The sequence below is a fragment of the Emydura macquarii genome, unplaced genomic scaffold, assembly GCF_026122565.2.
Source record: "Emydura macquarii macquarii isolate MOO-44397 ecotype Brisbane River unplaced genomic scaffold, CSIRO-AGI_Emac_v2 contig_18, whole genome shotgun sequence".
Lineage (NCBI taxonomy): Eukaryota > Metazoa > Chordata > Testudines > Chelidae > Emydura > Emydura macquarii.
The window spans coordinates 1,407,651-1,423,194 of NW_027130155.1; the positions used below are offsets into that span (position 1 = coordinate 1,407,651).

Sequence of the window (15,544 nt, forward strand, 5' to 3'; positions counted from 1 at the left end):
CAGGCTGAAGTGTCTTTTGGTAAGAAAGGAGGGGGGCAGTGTCTGTGGCTCTGTTCTTTCATGTATTTTTCAAAAACAAGATTTTGGCCAACAAACAGACTCAGTCTTCACTTATAAATCAGTATGCGACATGACAGACAACTAAACTGTATGTTTAAATGAACTCCCATAGTTTGTGTTCAGAAATACCATCTTGCCTTTCCAGCACTGATCTGAAAGATGTGAGTTTAATTCTTTTGAATCTAGACTTTGTCAGTCTATCCAGTACAGAATCTTGAACTGTACTACCCTGGCTTCCGAACATGCCTTAATACAAGCTCCAAATTTTGGGATGGGATGCTGTGCCCAGTACGGTATTCCCATACCATCTTCAGACATATATTTTGTTTTTTCTAATTGTTCAGTAAAACATGTAAGCTACATGATTAATTAATTTTGGAGATTATGTTCAGCTGGGCAGAGTGATTTGTGGACATACTTGCATGTGTCTTCATCACCTTTCTAAGGCCCGGATCCTGCAAAGACTTATACATGTGCTTAACATTATGCACCGTGAGTATAGTCCCGTTGAAGTCAATGAGACTACTCATGGGTGCATAAAGATAAGCACATGCACAAATCATTGCAGGACTGCTGCAAAGGCAGCTCTTTGACTGTACGCACTTTCAACGTGAATCAGCTTGATGTCCATATCTAACTCTGGTTTTGGAAGGTTTTTGCCTTTATCTTTGTTAAACATGTCCCTTATTACTTATCTAGCACATGAAACCACAGTCAGAAGTCTGGGTGAAATTTTTAGATAACATTTCTGATAAAGTGAAGGAAGTAGTCTTTGCACACTCTAATTTGCTAATTGGTGATAACAGCATTATTAGTAATTATTGATTAATATTCACAGGGGATTCACATTCATTTGGCATTCAGTAGTATAAAGAGGAGGGAAGAATCCTCTGTTCAGTAAGCCCTGTCCATCACTTCTTCCTGACAGCGAGCCATCTGAAAGTCAGCCTACAAAGAACCCACCCATTTTCTAGGTCATTGGGAATGCAACAACCATGTGTGACTGTGCCCTGAAAGAGAAAAGACAAAGGCAGACCCAGTGCTGAAATTGGTTTCCCATGGCCCTTCAGAGCAGAGTCCAAATCTGTGTAGGTTAGCTAGCTAGTGAAATTTTTGCAGACTTGCGGAGCCTCTTTGCAGACTTGAAGCTGCACAGACATCTTTGGGCTGCATAGAATCCTTAGTAGTAATTTAACTTGTATTGCTCTGTAACAATACATATTTGTACTCCCCTGACTGCATTTGATTTCCATTGCTCATAGCTGGGATTAAAATAGAACTTATTTTCATAGTGGCAGTGGAGCAGCTATTAAGTTTTGCTTTTGATAGATTGAACAAATTGATTGGAGGAAGAACAGTAGAATTTAGTTTTCCACTATGCTGATTTTTAAAGCTAGCTCACCTGGCACAGTTTTGCTTCCAATAGAAATGGGGCATGACTACTTTCTGAAGCACCCATGGAGAACCAAACAACTTTCTAAAAACATATGAACTAAATTATACCCATTCTATTGATGGTGAAGCCAAGCTAGTTCAAGTTCCCTGTTTTAAAATATTGGGTCTTATGAACAGTTTTTGGGCATTGGCATTAGTAATGTACATGGTGCCTTTCTCTGTAATGCTCTGTATCCAAATCACTTAAAGAGTTAACTGGGGTAGAGTAATTATTATGTAAGCAAATAAAACAGCCATTTATGAGTCAGCTCCTGTTACTATTGAAGTCAATGGGAATCTTTCCATTTCCATTACTGGGAGTTGGATCAGGTCTTTGTGCTTATTCACAGCCTGGGACATTATAAAACTTATTTTAATAAGAGGAGGAATAGTCTGTAGGGCACTAAGGTTATCCCCTCATTTTTTCAAGTAGTACCACAGGATCTTTAATTGCAGACTGGACAGTCAAAGCAAGGCACAAGTGACCCAAGACACTACTAATATTGCAGCACTGTCTTGTCCCTAATATCACACTGTAGTGCCCACACTGGAAACATACATTAGTGAGGAATTCCATGCTATCGCCTGAATATTTGTATTTAGCAATAATCAGTAAATATTTTCATGCTGACCTACTTACAAAGCCAGAATCAAATGTGCTACAATACAATCTGAACTTCCCCTTTTATAAAGATCTTGTTTCTCTCACTTCCAGACTATCCCAGGAATTGGACATAAGTACTACCTGCAGTTCACTACAGAGGACTACAAAATCAGCGTAAGTTTGTAATGTAAGATGTTCCTTCCTACACAAAGTACAAGCCTTACCCTAAAAACTCAGCTCATTTCAACGCTTTGGTGAGTGGATCCCCTTCAGAGGATTTATTTTGCTCAGTGCTTTCGGAGAATAATCCTGACCTGGAGCTACATTGTGCCATCAAGCTTTTAAGTTAAACTTCCTATTGATTTCAAAATCAGTGGTACAGTATGGGCCTCATTATCCAGATGTATCTCCTGTGGTGTTCACACTCCATAATTTGAATAAGTACTTGACAAATTTGTTGAAATTATAACCCTCATTGCACTTACCCTCTACAGGGGACTTTTCATTACTGATTTCACCATATGCATCTGGTCTTCCATTACAGGCAGATTCTACAACATATAGAATGACTTTAATCAAATATTTTTAAAATGAATCGCTTGCTCTTTTTAAAATAAGTCCATATTTATTATACAGTGAAAACCCATCCAAGAGGCCTCCCTTATCAGTCAGTCTCCGGTCCTGAGAGAGAGACTACCCTAAAGTATCACCAAGTGTACCAAGTGCTGTTCTGCTTCTCTGTACTAGAAGACCCGCTCTGTAAAGCAACTCATTTTTGTTTGTTGTTCAGGACAGGTCTTATTATGTTTGTTCTGAACACTGTTTACTTCAAGAGATACAAAAGCAATAGCTGATAAATCATCAGTGTTTTCTCCAATCCTCCTAACCCTATAGTTTCACATAATGTGCCTACTATATATACTGTGCCTCAGAGATTAAGACAATGAAGTTTTTTGTGTTTTGTCTTTAAAACATGCAAATAAAGACATAGGGCAAAAGATCATAGTTCATAGCTTTGATATTTATTTTTTTAGCAAAACGTTGGGACCTGCCTTGCTACAGTGCTCTACCTTAAGAGGAAACCTCGACCTGCTGTTAATATAAACTGCACATCTACCAAAGACCAGAAACAAATCCAAGAAGATGACCTCAGCTTTTACAAAAAAATGAAGCAGCAAACCAAACCAATCATTGGAAATGATATTCCTGGTACATTCCCTTTCAATATTACTTTTAATTTTGTGCTAAGCAGTTTGTGTAACCACTGCAAAATTGAGCAAATATGCACACACTTCTTAAAAAGATTTTTATTTAGAAAATGGCAGCTTTAAAGCAAAGAGCTTTTAAAAAAAAGGGGGCAACATTCCTGGAAAAAAATTCTGGGTTTTGCAGGATGAAGACAACATGATGGACTGAAGATATCTGTATGATTAGATTACAAATAATTCTGTGCAAAATTCTCTGATGAAAGACCTACTCTTTAGCTGTATTTAGGGAAACCATGCAGTAGTAACAAGTGTCTTTTAGGCCACGGTTGTTCCCCCAACTGAAAGGAGGCACACAGGGGAATGACTAGCAGAATATTTGTATACTGGAAATAGAGTGATAATGTGCCTCAGTCACTCATCCACTCTAAATAAGCTTATCACAACTCCATCATCATGGCAATTGGGTTTCACATTTCACTCTTCATTGTGGAGATGTTGCTTCTAAACTCAATTTCACCTGGGTCAGGCCTGCTTTCGTATTTCTGTAACTATAGTAAGTTTGTTATCAGTGCGTTACCCTCCCCAGTTACTTCCCAGGAGTAATCCAATGACAGGGCAAAATTGGTTTATCGTGGATCTGATGTAAAACAGAATTATTACATTACTGTCTTTTTCTTCCCCTCTCAGATAGCTACGGAAATATTGAACCAGCCTTTGAGCCAGTGTGGGCTTTGGCAATTGCTGGCAGCAGTTACGTAATGTGGGAAAAGTCAACAGAAAACTTAGGCTATTTCATGGCACAAGTCAAGCATGTGAAGCAGTGGGTAAGTGAAGTTGAAATAAATCTGTGTTACAAAAGTTAACACATCATCTCACAATAAGCAATACACAATAAACCAGCAATCAGCAGCTCATAGTTATTGTCACATATAAGATTTGTACAAGATCTCAGTATTCAAAGTGAAAATATTTCAATCAAAATGACTTACTTTGTCTAAGAATGATGCAAAAAATATTACTACGAATACTGCTTGCCTCACTTATGCGAGTACCTCCATTGATTTCCAACATGAGAGTGAGGATTTGACCCCATGTCACTGTAATAAGCTGACTTTATACTAACTCACTCCTGTACTCTTTTGGCCTTTCAGCGAAGATCAAGTATAATGCCAGTTGAGTATTTGACATGCTCTCTCTCAGAGGACTATGTCTTGCACCTGGAGAGTATGGAATCATTGATCTAATGAGTTTTTTCCATCTCTAATTTCTATGCTCAGTATGCACAAAGTGTTTAGTTTTTGCACCTGGGTGTTTAGGACCAGATTTTCAGAAGAAAATTTTGGTGTTCAAACTATGGGAAGATGAATTTCTCAGTGGCACCCTCCAGTGGTTGATGAGGTAGGATTCTTGAACGTGGGGTAAGTCTTCATTGCCCAGTTAACTCAGGCGAGCAGCATCCTTCTCTGAGCACCCGGGGTTCACCTTACCCAAGTATGATCAGCCAAACTGCAAAGCCATATCCAAGTTACTGTGTCCTCACTGGTGCTGCATTCCACTGTGTGTATCACTAGGACTTCTTGGGGCATGTCCCATGGTTCTTTGTGCTGCAGTCAGCTGAGCTACCATGGCTTCTTCCCAGTGGATTGTGGGAGAAACTACTGTTCCTTCTGGTCACACAGAGGAAATTGTGGGAGTGCACTGGAGGATTAGGGAGTGTCTAAGCTGATATAATCATTTCAAAGTGAGGTTACCAGCCCAAGCGAAAGCAACACCCAAGCTTTAACTTACAGCCTGAGCAGGGTCAGCTAACTCAGGTTGAAAACATAACCATACTCGGCTGTGAGGGTTTTGTGGGTGGATGGAGGGGAGATAGAGGCAAAAACTCCAAGTTAATCTTGCAGCAACGACGTACCCTTAGGCACCTATGTCCATATTTAGCCATTTCAGCAGGTGGTACTTGGTGCCTGCAGCTCCCTTTGAAGTTAGTTCCTATGCTTTTCTGCATGTGAAGTCAATGGGAGCAATGGGTGCACCGCACCTCTGAAAAGTGGGCTACTTATCTAAGCGCCTAAATATGCCTCTAGGTGCCTACCTTTAGCTACGCAGCTTTAAAAATTTGAATGGTCTTGCTTGTGTTGGTTTAAGCCAACCCTTTATTACCATGTGTTATTTTACCACATGTAAGATTTCCTTTTGTACTATTTTTATTTAAAGACTAGCAATACATAGAGTAGCTAAGAACAATACTGTCAGTTCATAAAATTCACCAGCAACTACAATTTTCTAATCATCTAGTGACAGTTTAGCTACAGAATGTTGTCTCTGACAAAGTTTCATTTTGACAGCAGTGGCAAGACAGAATTTACTATCTAAACATAAGACAGCTTCCCTCTCATACATTTGCACAATATCCCAAAAAACAACCAAAATCTGGTTTTGGAGGACAAAGATAATATTGGAGCTTTCCAACAATAAAGTTACAGTGGTCCTGCAACTTCAAATATAAATTAACATGTAAGCCAGTCCCAGGGAGGTTCTGAATACAAACCAGAAGAGAGTTAACATTCTTTTGTAGGCCATACAAACTGATATTTAAAAAGCACCCATAAACAAACAAAAGTTCAAATGTTCAAATCTGCTCTGGTGGCTTTTTCTGGCTTCTGTAGCTGGGAAGCAGAGTCCAAGTCTCTGAAGAGAAGCACTTAATGCAATGTAACTTCACTTTTTTTCATGTATTAGTATAAATAGTTAAAGCTTTCAGGACTCTATTTTATGAAACAATTCATAAATATGGAAATTAAATTGCATTAATGTGGAGTTTCATAACCTCTATTAGATTAGGCACTTAAAATTCTTCCTGCATTTTAATTCTGCCTAATAACAAATAAAAAGCTCCCAGCCAGCCCTGTTATCTGGCCTGGTGTCCCAATACAGCAGATATACAATCTATTAAAAAGCATGGCAGAAAATAAGTTCCTGTCCATATGGCCCATTTAAGCAGATGTCCTCTTTTCTTTGGCCTAGTTAAGTAGTTTATGTAGTTGATGGCAGCAGCAATCCCTCGGAGTTTGATGATGATTGTCTTCCATAAAATGATAGCCAGTTATTGCTGGTGGACCTGGAAGTGGCTGATGAGATCAATCTGGGATCCACAGATCTTGTCACAATTGTGGCAGACATCTCCCAATGAAAGGAGCGGTTCTGGATTGTTGAGTCTGGCTACACTGCATTCTTTCCTCCTTTCCCAATTCTCTGCTTCCTGTTGTCTCCATTGGATCTTGAAATACTAGGATCCTTGCCACAAGATCCTTTTCCATTTTGGGCGGTCGAGGGGTTGAGTTTCCCATCAGTTTATGTCAATATTGCATGTCTTAATGTTGGCTTTGAGGATGTCTTTGAAACACCATTTTTGCCCGCCTCTCGTCCGTTGGCTATGGCTCAGTTGTGAGAACATGACCTACTTCGGGAGTTGATTTTCTGGCATACAAAGAAAATGACCAGCCCAAAGGAGTTGGTAGTAGATGATCATAGCTTCAATGCTGGAGGTTTTGGCTTGTGACAGAACACTAATGTTGGAGCGTCAATCCTCCCATTTGATTTGGAAGATCTTGCAGAGGCTCTGTTGATGGCATCGTTCAAGAACCTTGAGGTATCTACTGTACGTGACCCAGGTTTTGGCACTGTACAAGAGAGCAGGGATAATAACGACCTGGTACACAAAATAGTTGGTTTGATTCTTGATGTCATGATCTTCGAAAACAAGTATCCTCAAGCGTCCAAAAACTGCATTTGCGCACTAAAGATGGTGTTGTATTTCCTCGTTGATGTCAGCTTTCGGCTACAGATAGCTGCCAAGATAAAGGAAATGCTTGAGGTTCTCCAGGGTCACTTTATTGATCTGAATTATGGGAGCAGGATCCTGGTGATTTGGAGCCTGTTGGTGCAATACTTTAGTTTTCTTGGTGTTGAATGTGAGGCCAAGTTGGTTGTAGGCCTCAGAGAAAGTGTCAACTATTTTTTAAAAATCTGAGTGGGTGCACAGGTCATAGCCAACTGCATATTGAAGTTCAAGGATTGATTTAGTGATAGTCTTGTCTTGGATCAGAGGCAATTGAGGTTGAAGAGCTTGCCATCCATTCTGTAGTGGAGGTCAAGTCTGAAGGGGAGTTTGTCAGAGAGGAGGAGGATGATAGCAAGAAAAATGGACAAAAGGGTTGGAGCGATGAAACAGCCTTGCTTAATTTCTGTCTTGACTAAGAAGGGGTCCGTTTCGGATCCATTGCTGACGACCATCACAGACATGTTGTCGTGGAAGAGTCGGAGGATGGCAACAAATTTTGATGGGCATCCACATTTAAGGAGAATTCTCCACATTGCCTCATGATTGATGGAGTTGAATGCTTTTGTGAGGTCGATGAAGGCAAGGTACAGAGATTGATGTTGCTCATGACACTTTTCCTGAAGTTGGTGGCAGTGAAGATCATGTTGTTGTTACCGTGAGATGGTCTGAATTCTGGATGGTCTTCCAATTCTGGAAGGATTTCCTCAGCTAAGGGAAGCAGTCAGTTGACAAAAATTCTGGCAAGCACCTTTCCGGAGGTGGACAATAAGGCAATCCGATTTGTCTCTTTTCTTGAAGATGGTGACAATAATGGCATCCCTAAAATCAGCTGGGATTTCTTCTGAATTCCAAATCTTGAGGATTAAGTCATGAAGCTGGGGAGCCAGTTCTTCTCCTTTTTTGAAGATTTCAGTGGGGATTCCATCAGGTCCAGATGCCATATTGTTCTTCATCTGTTTGATGGCTTTCTTTATCACAGCAAATGTTGGTGAGGTTTTGAGGCCATCCTTGATAAGAACAATGCTCTAGTCATGTTATGAATCAACAGTAATGTTACTCATACAAGACACACTGAATAAATGTATTAGGGGCCAGATTTATACATGAGTGCATGCATGGGAAGTATTTGTGAGACTAAGTCATGTGTTTGAACATTTGACCCTATACTTGATATAGGGAACTCTCTTGAAATCACTTCAGGCACTGCATTTTGCACTGGGATTTTCAGTTTGTAGGAACACTGCCATGCAGCAGTAGCCACTTTTTTTTTTTGCTCTGTAGCATATTATTCTTATGCTGAAGTAATTTACTATGCATTCCTGCACTAGATTATTTATTAAGCCAAACCCCAATTAAATCACAGGTGCATTCCCCACTTCGACAAGCATTGGATTTCAAATTGAGCTTTACTAGTACAATTATGAACAATAAAGTTTTTAGGAAAGCTATTAAGTGGTAACAAAATTTCAGTATGGCACGAAATTCACTCATGTGCAAAGAGTCAATACAAGGCATGTACACCAATTAAGACCTACTTATATGGAAGGGTAACTGGTGCTTCTGCTGGCTTTCTGCACAGGGGTGATCTTCACCCAGGTTTCATCTTCACTATTAATTTAGGTCATATGAGAACATGATCTTGAGGAGTTATGTTAACTAGCATGATCTTAAAGATGAATTTTCAGGTAACATAGCATGACTTCTTGGAGCAGCTACCCACAATGTTTGAGGCAATGCTTGATTTAGTCCTAAAGTGGAGCACAGGACCTGGTCCAAGAAGTGAATACAGTTGAACCACTCAGTAATAGCAGCCATAATAAATTTAAATTTAACATCTGGGGGAGGCGGGAGTGTCAAAGAAGCCCACCACAGTCGCATTTAACTTCAGAAATGGGAACTACACAAAAAAATGGAAATCACAAAAGTAAAATGTCTGCAAGCTGCATGGAAGCATTTTAAAAACACCATAATAAAAGCTCAAATTAAATGTATACCCCAAATTAAAAAAACATAGTAAGAGGACCAAAAATGGTGCCACCATGGCTAACAACAAAGTAAGAGAAGCAGTTAGAGGCAAAAAGGCATCCTTAAAAATTGGAAGTTAAATCCTGCTTGGGAAAATAGAAGGAAGCATAAACTGGCAAGTCGTGTAAATGTATAATTAGGCAGATCTAGAAAGAATTTCAAGAGCAACTAACAAAACACTCAAAAAAACTAACAGCAAAAAAATTTAAGTGCATCAGAAGCCTGCCAAACAATCAGCAGGGCCACTGGATGATCAAGATGCTAAAGAAGCATTCAAGGAAGATAAGGCCATTGTGGAAAAGCTAAATGATTTTTTTTGCATCAGTCTCCCTGCAGATCTGTTGAGGGAGATTCTCACACCTGAGCCATGCTTTTTAGGTAACAAATCTGAGGAACTTTCCCACACTGAGTTGTCAATAGAAGAGGTTTTGGAATAAATTGATCAATTAAACAGTAATAAGCTACCAGGACTCAGATGGTATTCACCCAAGAGTTCTGAAGGAACTCTTATATGAAACTGTGGAACTACTAAGTGTGATATGTAACCGATCACTTAAATCAACTTCTGTACAAGATGACTGGAGTATACCTAATGTGATGCCAATTTTTAAAAAAGGCTCCAGAGGCAGTCGTGGCAATTACAGGCCAGTAATTCCAATTTCAGTACAGGGCAAATTGTAGAAATAATAGTAAAGAACAGAATTATCAAACACACAGATGAACATGATTTGTTGGGGGATGAGTCAACATGGCTTTTGGGAAATCATGCCTCACCAATCTATTAGGATTCTTCGAGAGGGTCAACAAATGTAGACAACGGTGATACAGTGGATACAGTGTACTTGGACTTTCAGAAAGCCTTTGACAAGATCTCTTTCTAAAGGCTCTTAAGCAAAGTAAGCAGTCATGGGATAAAAGGGAAGGTCCTTCTGGATCAGTAACTGGATAAAAGTCAGGAAATACAGGGTAGGAATAAATGGTCAGTTTTCAGAATGGAGAGACTTAAATAGTGGTGTGCCTCAGGGATCTGTACGGGGACCAGTGCTATTCAAAGTATTCATAAATGATGTGGAAAAAGGGAGCAAAAGTGAGGTGGTGAAATTTGCAGATGATACAAAATTACCTAAGATAGTTAAGTCCAAAGCAGACTGTGAAGAGTTACAAAGGGATCTCACAAAACTGGGTGACTGGGCAACAAAAAGAGCAGATGAAATTTATTGCAAAGTAATGCACATTGGAAAACATAATCTCAAATATACATACAAAATGATGGGTTTTAAACTAGCATTTACCACTCAACTAAGATCTTGGCGTTATTATGGATAGGTCTCTGAAAACATCCACTCAACGTGCAGCAGCAGTCAAAAAAGCTGACAGAATGTCAGGCACCATTAGGTCGGAAAGGGATCAGCAATAAGACAGAAAACATCATAATGTGACGGTATAAATCCCTGATACACCCACACCTTGAATACTGCATTCAGTTCTGGTTGTCCCATTGCAAAAAAGATATATTAGAATTGAAAATGATATAGAGAAGGGCAACAAAAATAATTAAGGGTATAGCACAGCTTCCGTATGAAGAGAGATTTAAAACACTGGAATTTTTCAGCTGGGAAAAGAGAAAATTAACGGGGGGTATATGAAGAGGTCTATAAAATCATGAATGGCATGGCAAACGTGAATAAGTGTTATTTACTTCTTAACATAGCACAAGAACCAGAACTCACCCAACGAAATTAATAGGCTGCAGGTTTAAAACAAAAAAATGGAAGTACTTCTTCATACAACACATAGTCAACATGTGGAACTTGTTGCCAGTGGCTGCTGTGAAGGCCAAAAAATAATTAAATAAGTTTATGGAGGATAAGTCATCAGTGGCTATTATCCAAGATGGTCAGGGATGCAACCCCACACTCTGAGTGACCCTAGCCTCTGACTGCCAGAAACTGGGAATGGATGACGGGCTGGATCACTCAAAGATTATTCTATTTGTTCCCTCTGAAGCACCTGGCATTGGCCTCTGTCAGGGGATAGGATACTGGGCTAGATGGACCATTAGTCTGAACCAGTATTGGCCTTTCTTATGACAAGTCATGTTTAACATCATGACAACTATTCATGGATAAACAAAGAGCTGCATTTTACGTCATGTTTTTTACCACAACTCTCAAGATTATATTCCATCATGATCTAATTTGCTAGGGAAGAAAAGCCTTCCTAGAGATAACTCAAGAACTATGGATATTTGTACTGGATAGACCTCAGGGATGGTGCAGCCCCATTGCATTCTGAAGGTGATGAGTCTGGGGTTTAGGGAAGAGGACCGTAGGACATCCCCTACTATATGAAAGGAAGAAAGAGCAGTGCTGAAAATCTCAGGGAAGGTTATGCTTTATACTAGGTGTGTTATATGCTGGTACAGGAGGGAAAAAAGGAAGGGGCATAGGAGTAATAGGAAAACACAGATATTGTTGGGAGTGTTCCTTAGTTCAAAGCTTGGGATGAAGGGAAGTCCAGCCATAGCTGTGTGAAATGTCCACATAGTGAATCAAAAAGGTACATCACATATTAAATATCCAACTGGCCTTACTAATGCTGCCAGAAAGAATTGCTCCTGAACATTAGTCTAATTTTGACTGACCCTTCATTGTATTTTTTTTGTGTGCATCCAGATAACTAAAGATGATGCGGTTGACTTTGACTACTCAGTTGTACTGCATGAAATTCCAACACAGGTATGAAAACATATATTGTCTAAAACCTCTTTTCATCAACAGAAATGACAGTGTAGCAATAACCTTGGTTTTTATCTGCTCTTCAGGAAATGATTTCATGCCACATCCGTATCATTTGGACTCCTGGTCATCCCCTGAGAGTGAAGTACTTCTGCTTGTCAGAGAATCAGTGGTTAGAATCTGGAGAAGGGTCTGGAACTGAAACTGGGTCTACCAGTGGAATTTTTAATGAGAGAGAAGCAAATTTTTAAATTGATTAATGTTGACTTTATATAAAGATTTCAAATGGAAAAAAAATCTAGCATTAATAGTTCCAATCAGTATTGTGGTAACTCTTTTACACAAATTGTATTGCAAAGAATTTGAAGCTTTTAACTAGTCAACGTTCAATAAAATAAATCTTTGTATAATTTCTTAAATTAAAGAAATCACACGTTCTATATATCTACCTAAAAATGTTACAAAAAGTATATATACGCACACACACCTGATTTTGTCACTAAGTTACTTAGAGTAATACAAAATGTGAATAAAGTTAATATATTTGGATAAAAATTTTGAGAAAAGTATTAATTTTCCATTTCCATAAGAAAAATATTTGTCTACTAATTTTTTTATTTTTGGACAGGAATATTATATACTAGTTTTTAACTTATATCTACAATAAAATAAATACCATTACATTTGGAAGAAGTTGTGTTTTATTTTTGCATGACACGTCTGATTCATTCCTCATCCTCAGCAACTCCAAGCAATCTCCATCTTTGGTGTTGGTTCCAAATCCATGGCCATTACAGGCTGCAGACCAGCCTAGGCAGAACTTCTGGAAAATATTCTCTATCTCAACCTAAAATACACATAAGCCAATAAGAAGAACCTGGTATATTCCATGGTTCTGTAGCCACAAAGTTTTTGCTGCATAAGCTACTTCTTGACACAAAATTGTGCTCCATTATCTAAGCTGGGCCTGTTTTAACTGGAGGTTTACACGTTTAGCATTTTGTTTGGCTAACGTACCAAAATTTTACATCACATGCATTTGTATGGCTTTTAAAAAATTTTTTAAGGCTGATAATTTTTTACTTAGCATTTGTATATTAAAAGAATTTAAGACCCCGGCCCCAGTGCCAATGCCAATGCCACCACTATATACATACATATTTATTTTAATCCTTTAAAAAAAAATTTTGGCTTTTTTTTTTAATTGTTGCCATGCTAGTAGTAGTGGTAAGGCATATGGTATGGATGTTGTGCAATTACATTTGCCCTTTTAAACAAATTGTTTGGTTTATAATGGTTGGAGCTTTTATTACTTTTCTTTTTTTTAGATGAATGCTTATTAGCCATAATTTTAGGTGTGGTTTTTATTTAGGGGTGTCTGGTTTATAAATATAAAGTACAGGCCATAGCCCCAACAGTACATTTTTAAAAATAACTTAATGTTACCATTATAGAAGTATTTGTTTGTATGCCATATTTTTATATTTTTAGCGCCCCCCAACATGTTTTATTGTATGTGGTTATTTGTTAATTTTTATTCACGAGCTACATTTAAAATGGTTACATTGAATTTTAAACTTTAGGAGGTACACTTCAGAGTACTTATTTTTACATTGCTTTTGTTATAGCTAAATTTAAGCATTAATTGACCCTTTTTTTTTTACAGACACACACACAATTTTTTTTTAGGTCCTGTGGATTTAGGATTTGCATTACCACAGTTGCAAGACCTTGTTGGGTAGCTGCCTATTTTACTACAAATGGTTGTTTATTTTAGGGCAGTTTAGCACCGGAGCACACACTAACGTTTGCTTTAAAACACAAAAGCTTTTTTTATTTAGTTTCCCAATACCATTTTGCATTTTTTTTTTAAATAAACGCCAAAGGGGCTCAGTTATAATGGCAAATTTTTACCTATGCATTTTTAAATAATTGAACCCTTTTAGCATTACCCTTAATGCATGGGGTTTCTTTGGCCTTGACAAATTTACTAAAGATTTTACCTTCTGCTGGTTTACTTGGATTTTTTTTGTTTCCCTAGGTTTTACTTCTAAATAATTTACCTTTTTTTGTACAAGTTGAGCTTTTATTTTATTAACCTTAAAACCATGCTTAATTTACTTTAAGGCCCTTTTTGAGGCTAGTTTGGCTCCCTATTTTTCTGATTTGGATTTTTAAAATTATTTTTATATCATATTTCCATTTTACCTTTTACTAGGGTTTTAATTTACATTTTTTTTATTTTGGCATACAGCTGCTATCTGTAGTCCCCTTAATTTTAACCTTTTTTAATGCTGCAATACTTTTTTGACACCAGCTGTGAAAGGTGCTTTTAGCCCCCCCTTTTTTTCCTAGTTATTTTTTAAATTAATTTTACTACCTGTTTTTTTAGTTTGTTTTTTTTTAAACTTCGTCTTTTTTTTAGTTTTTTAGTTTGTTTTTTAAATTGTTTTAATTGAGTTTGCATTACTTGTGCTTGCCTTAATTTTCTTTTTAAATCTTTTTGACAGATTTTAGATTTTCCTTGCAAAGCTTGTAACTTCGCACACACCTTTTTTGTAGCCTGCCACAGCAACCACACTACAGCTACTTGCTTTTTACTGGGATTAGGCCTGTACATATTTTTAAACTATTTTTTTAATGTATTCATTGTTACACCAGAGTCTTCTGCACCCTTGTTTCATGGACAAGTTCCAAATGCAATGATTTCCTTTTTTAACAGAGAAGGGGCTTTAACTTCAGCCCACTGGGCTTTTCCCCTACATATTTTTCCTTTTTGAACATTATTTTTAATAATCCTATGCAGCATTTTCCCTGCACATTTTTGTTACACTTACCTAGGAGTTACCCTGTAGATTTTTTAACATTGAGACCCCCCGTTTTACAAAATTTCAAAATAAGGGAGTCTCCCTTTTGACTTCCTCCCCAACACTATGCGATCCCGTCTCACCACCCAGTACGCCTTATAGCTCTTCCTCGTACACATGCTCCACCTCTGTTAAGCTTGAGATAGAGAGCTCCCCTATAGGATGGGGTAGAAGCTAAAAAGACCGAACACTGGAGAGCGTGTTGGTGAATAATAACATTGATTAACTTTATTGATTATAATGTAAGCTTACTTACTTCACATGTACACCACAAATATACTGCACCAGTTTGAAGATAGAATGAAGTCCCAATGGCCAGTCGGGGTCAAATTCAGTTTTAAGGTGTGGGGAGCTGGCACTACACACCTCTTCAAAGTTGGGGCTTTGGTTTGATGTTAGACTTCGAAGTACAGATGTTTTAGTTTATTCTTTATAGCCCGTTTCGTCATGGCATTCATTTTGCTGTTGTATTCGCACCTTTTAAGGCCTTTTTAAAAAAAATTTAAAATTTTGTTATGCTTGCCTTTTAAGTCCTTAGCCCTTTAACCATCATTTTTAGCAAAAAGTTCTGGGCAGGCCACCATTACCTTTCACCAGTTGTTTTGGATGTACGCATGAAAAGACCTGGGCAGATCACCATCACCTTTCATCAGTTGCTGTTTTCACACAATGGAATGTCTTGGGCAGGCTCCAGCTTTCTAATTCATCACTTTTGAATATATGCACACACTTCTGTTAAGTTCACCTTAGCATACTGGGCCTTAATG

At 38.1% G+C, this 15,544-nt stretch overlaps 1 protein-coding gene across 1 annotated transcript in view; it reads left to right on the top strand.

The window, feature by feature from the left end:
- The window catches only part of RARRES1 (retinoic acid receptor responder 1), a 28,844-nt gene extending 16,253 nt beyond the window's left edge, over nucleotides 1-12,591 (top strand). Inside the window, exons 3-7 of the mRNA XM_067545928.1 lie at nucleotides 2,210-2,272; nucleotides 3,133-3,307; nucleotides 3,994-4,130; nucleotides 11,848-11,910; nucleotides 11,997-12,591. Of these exons, the coding sequence (XP_067402029.1) occupies nucleotides 2,210-2,272; nucleotides 3,133-3,307; nucleotides 3,994-4,130; nucleotides 11,848-11,910; nucleotides 11,997-12,161 (603 nt within the window). The 3' untranslated portion in view covers nucleotides 12,162-12,591. The remainder of the gene's footprint in view (nucleotides 1-2,209; nucleotides 2,273-3,132; nucleotides 3,308-3,993; nucleotides 4,131-11,847; nucleotides 11,911-11,996) is intronic.
- The last annotated feature ends 2,953 nt before the right edge of the window (nucleotides 12,592-15,544 follow it).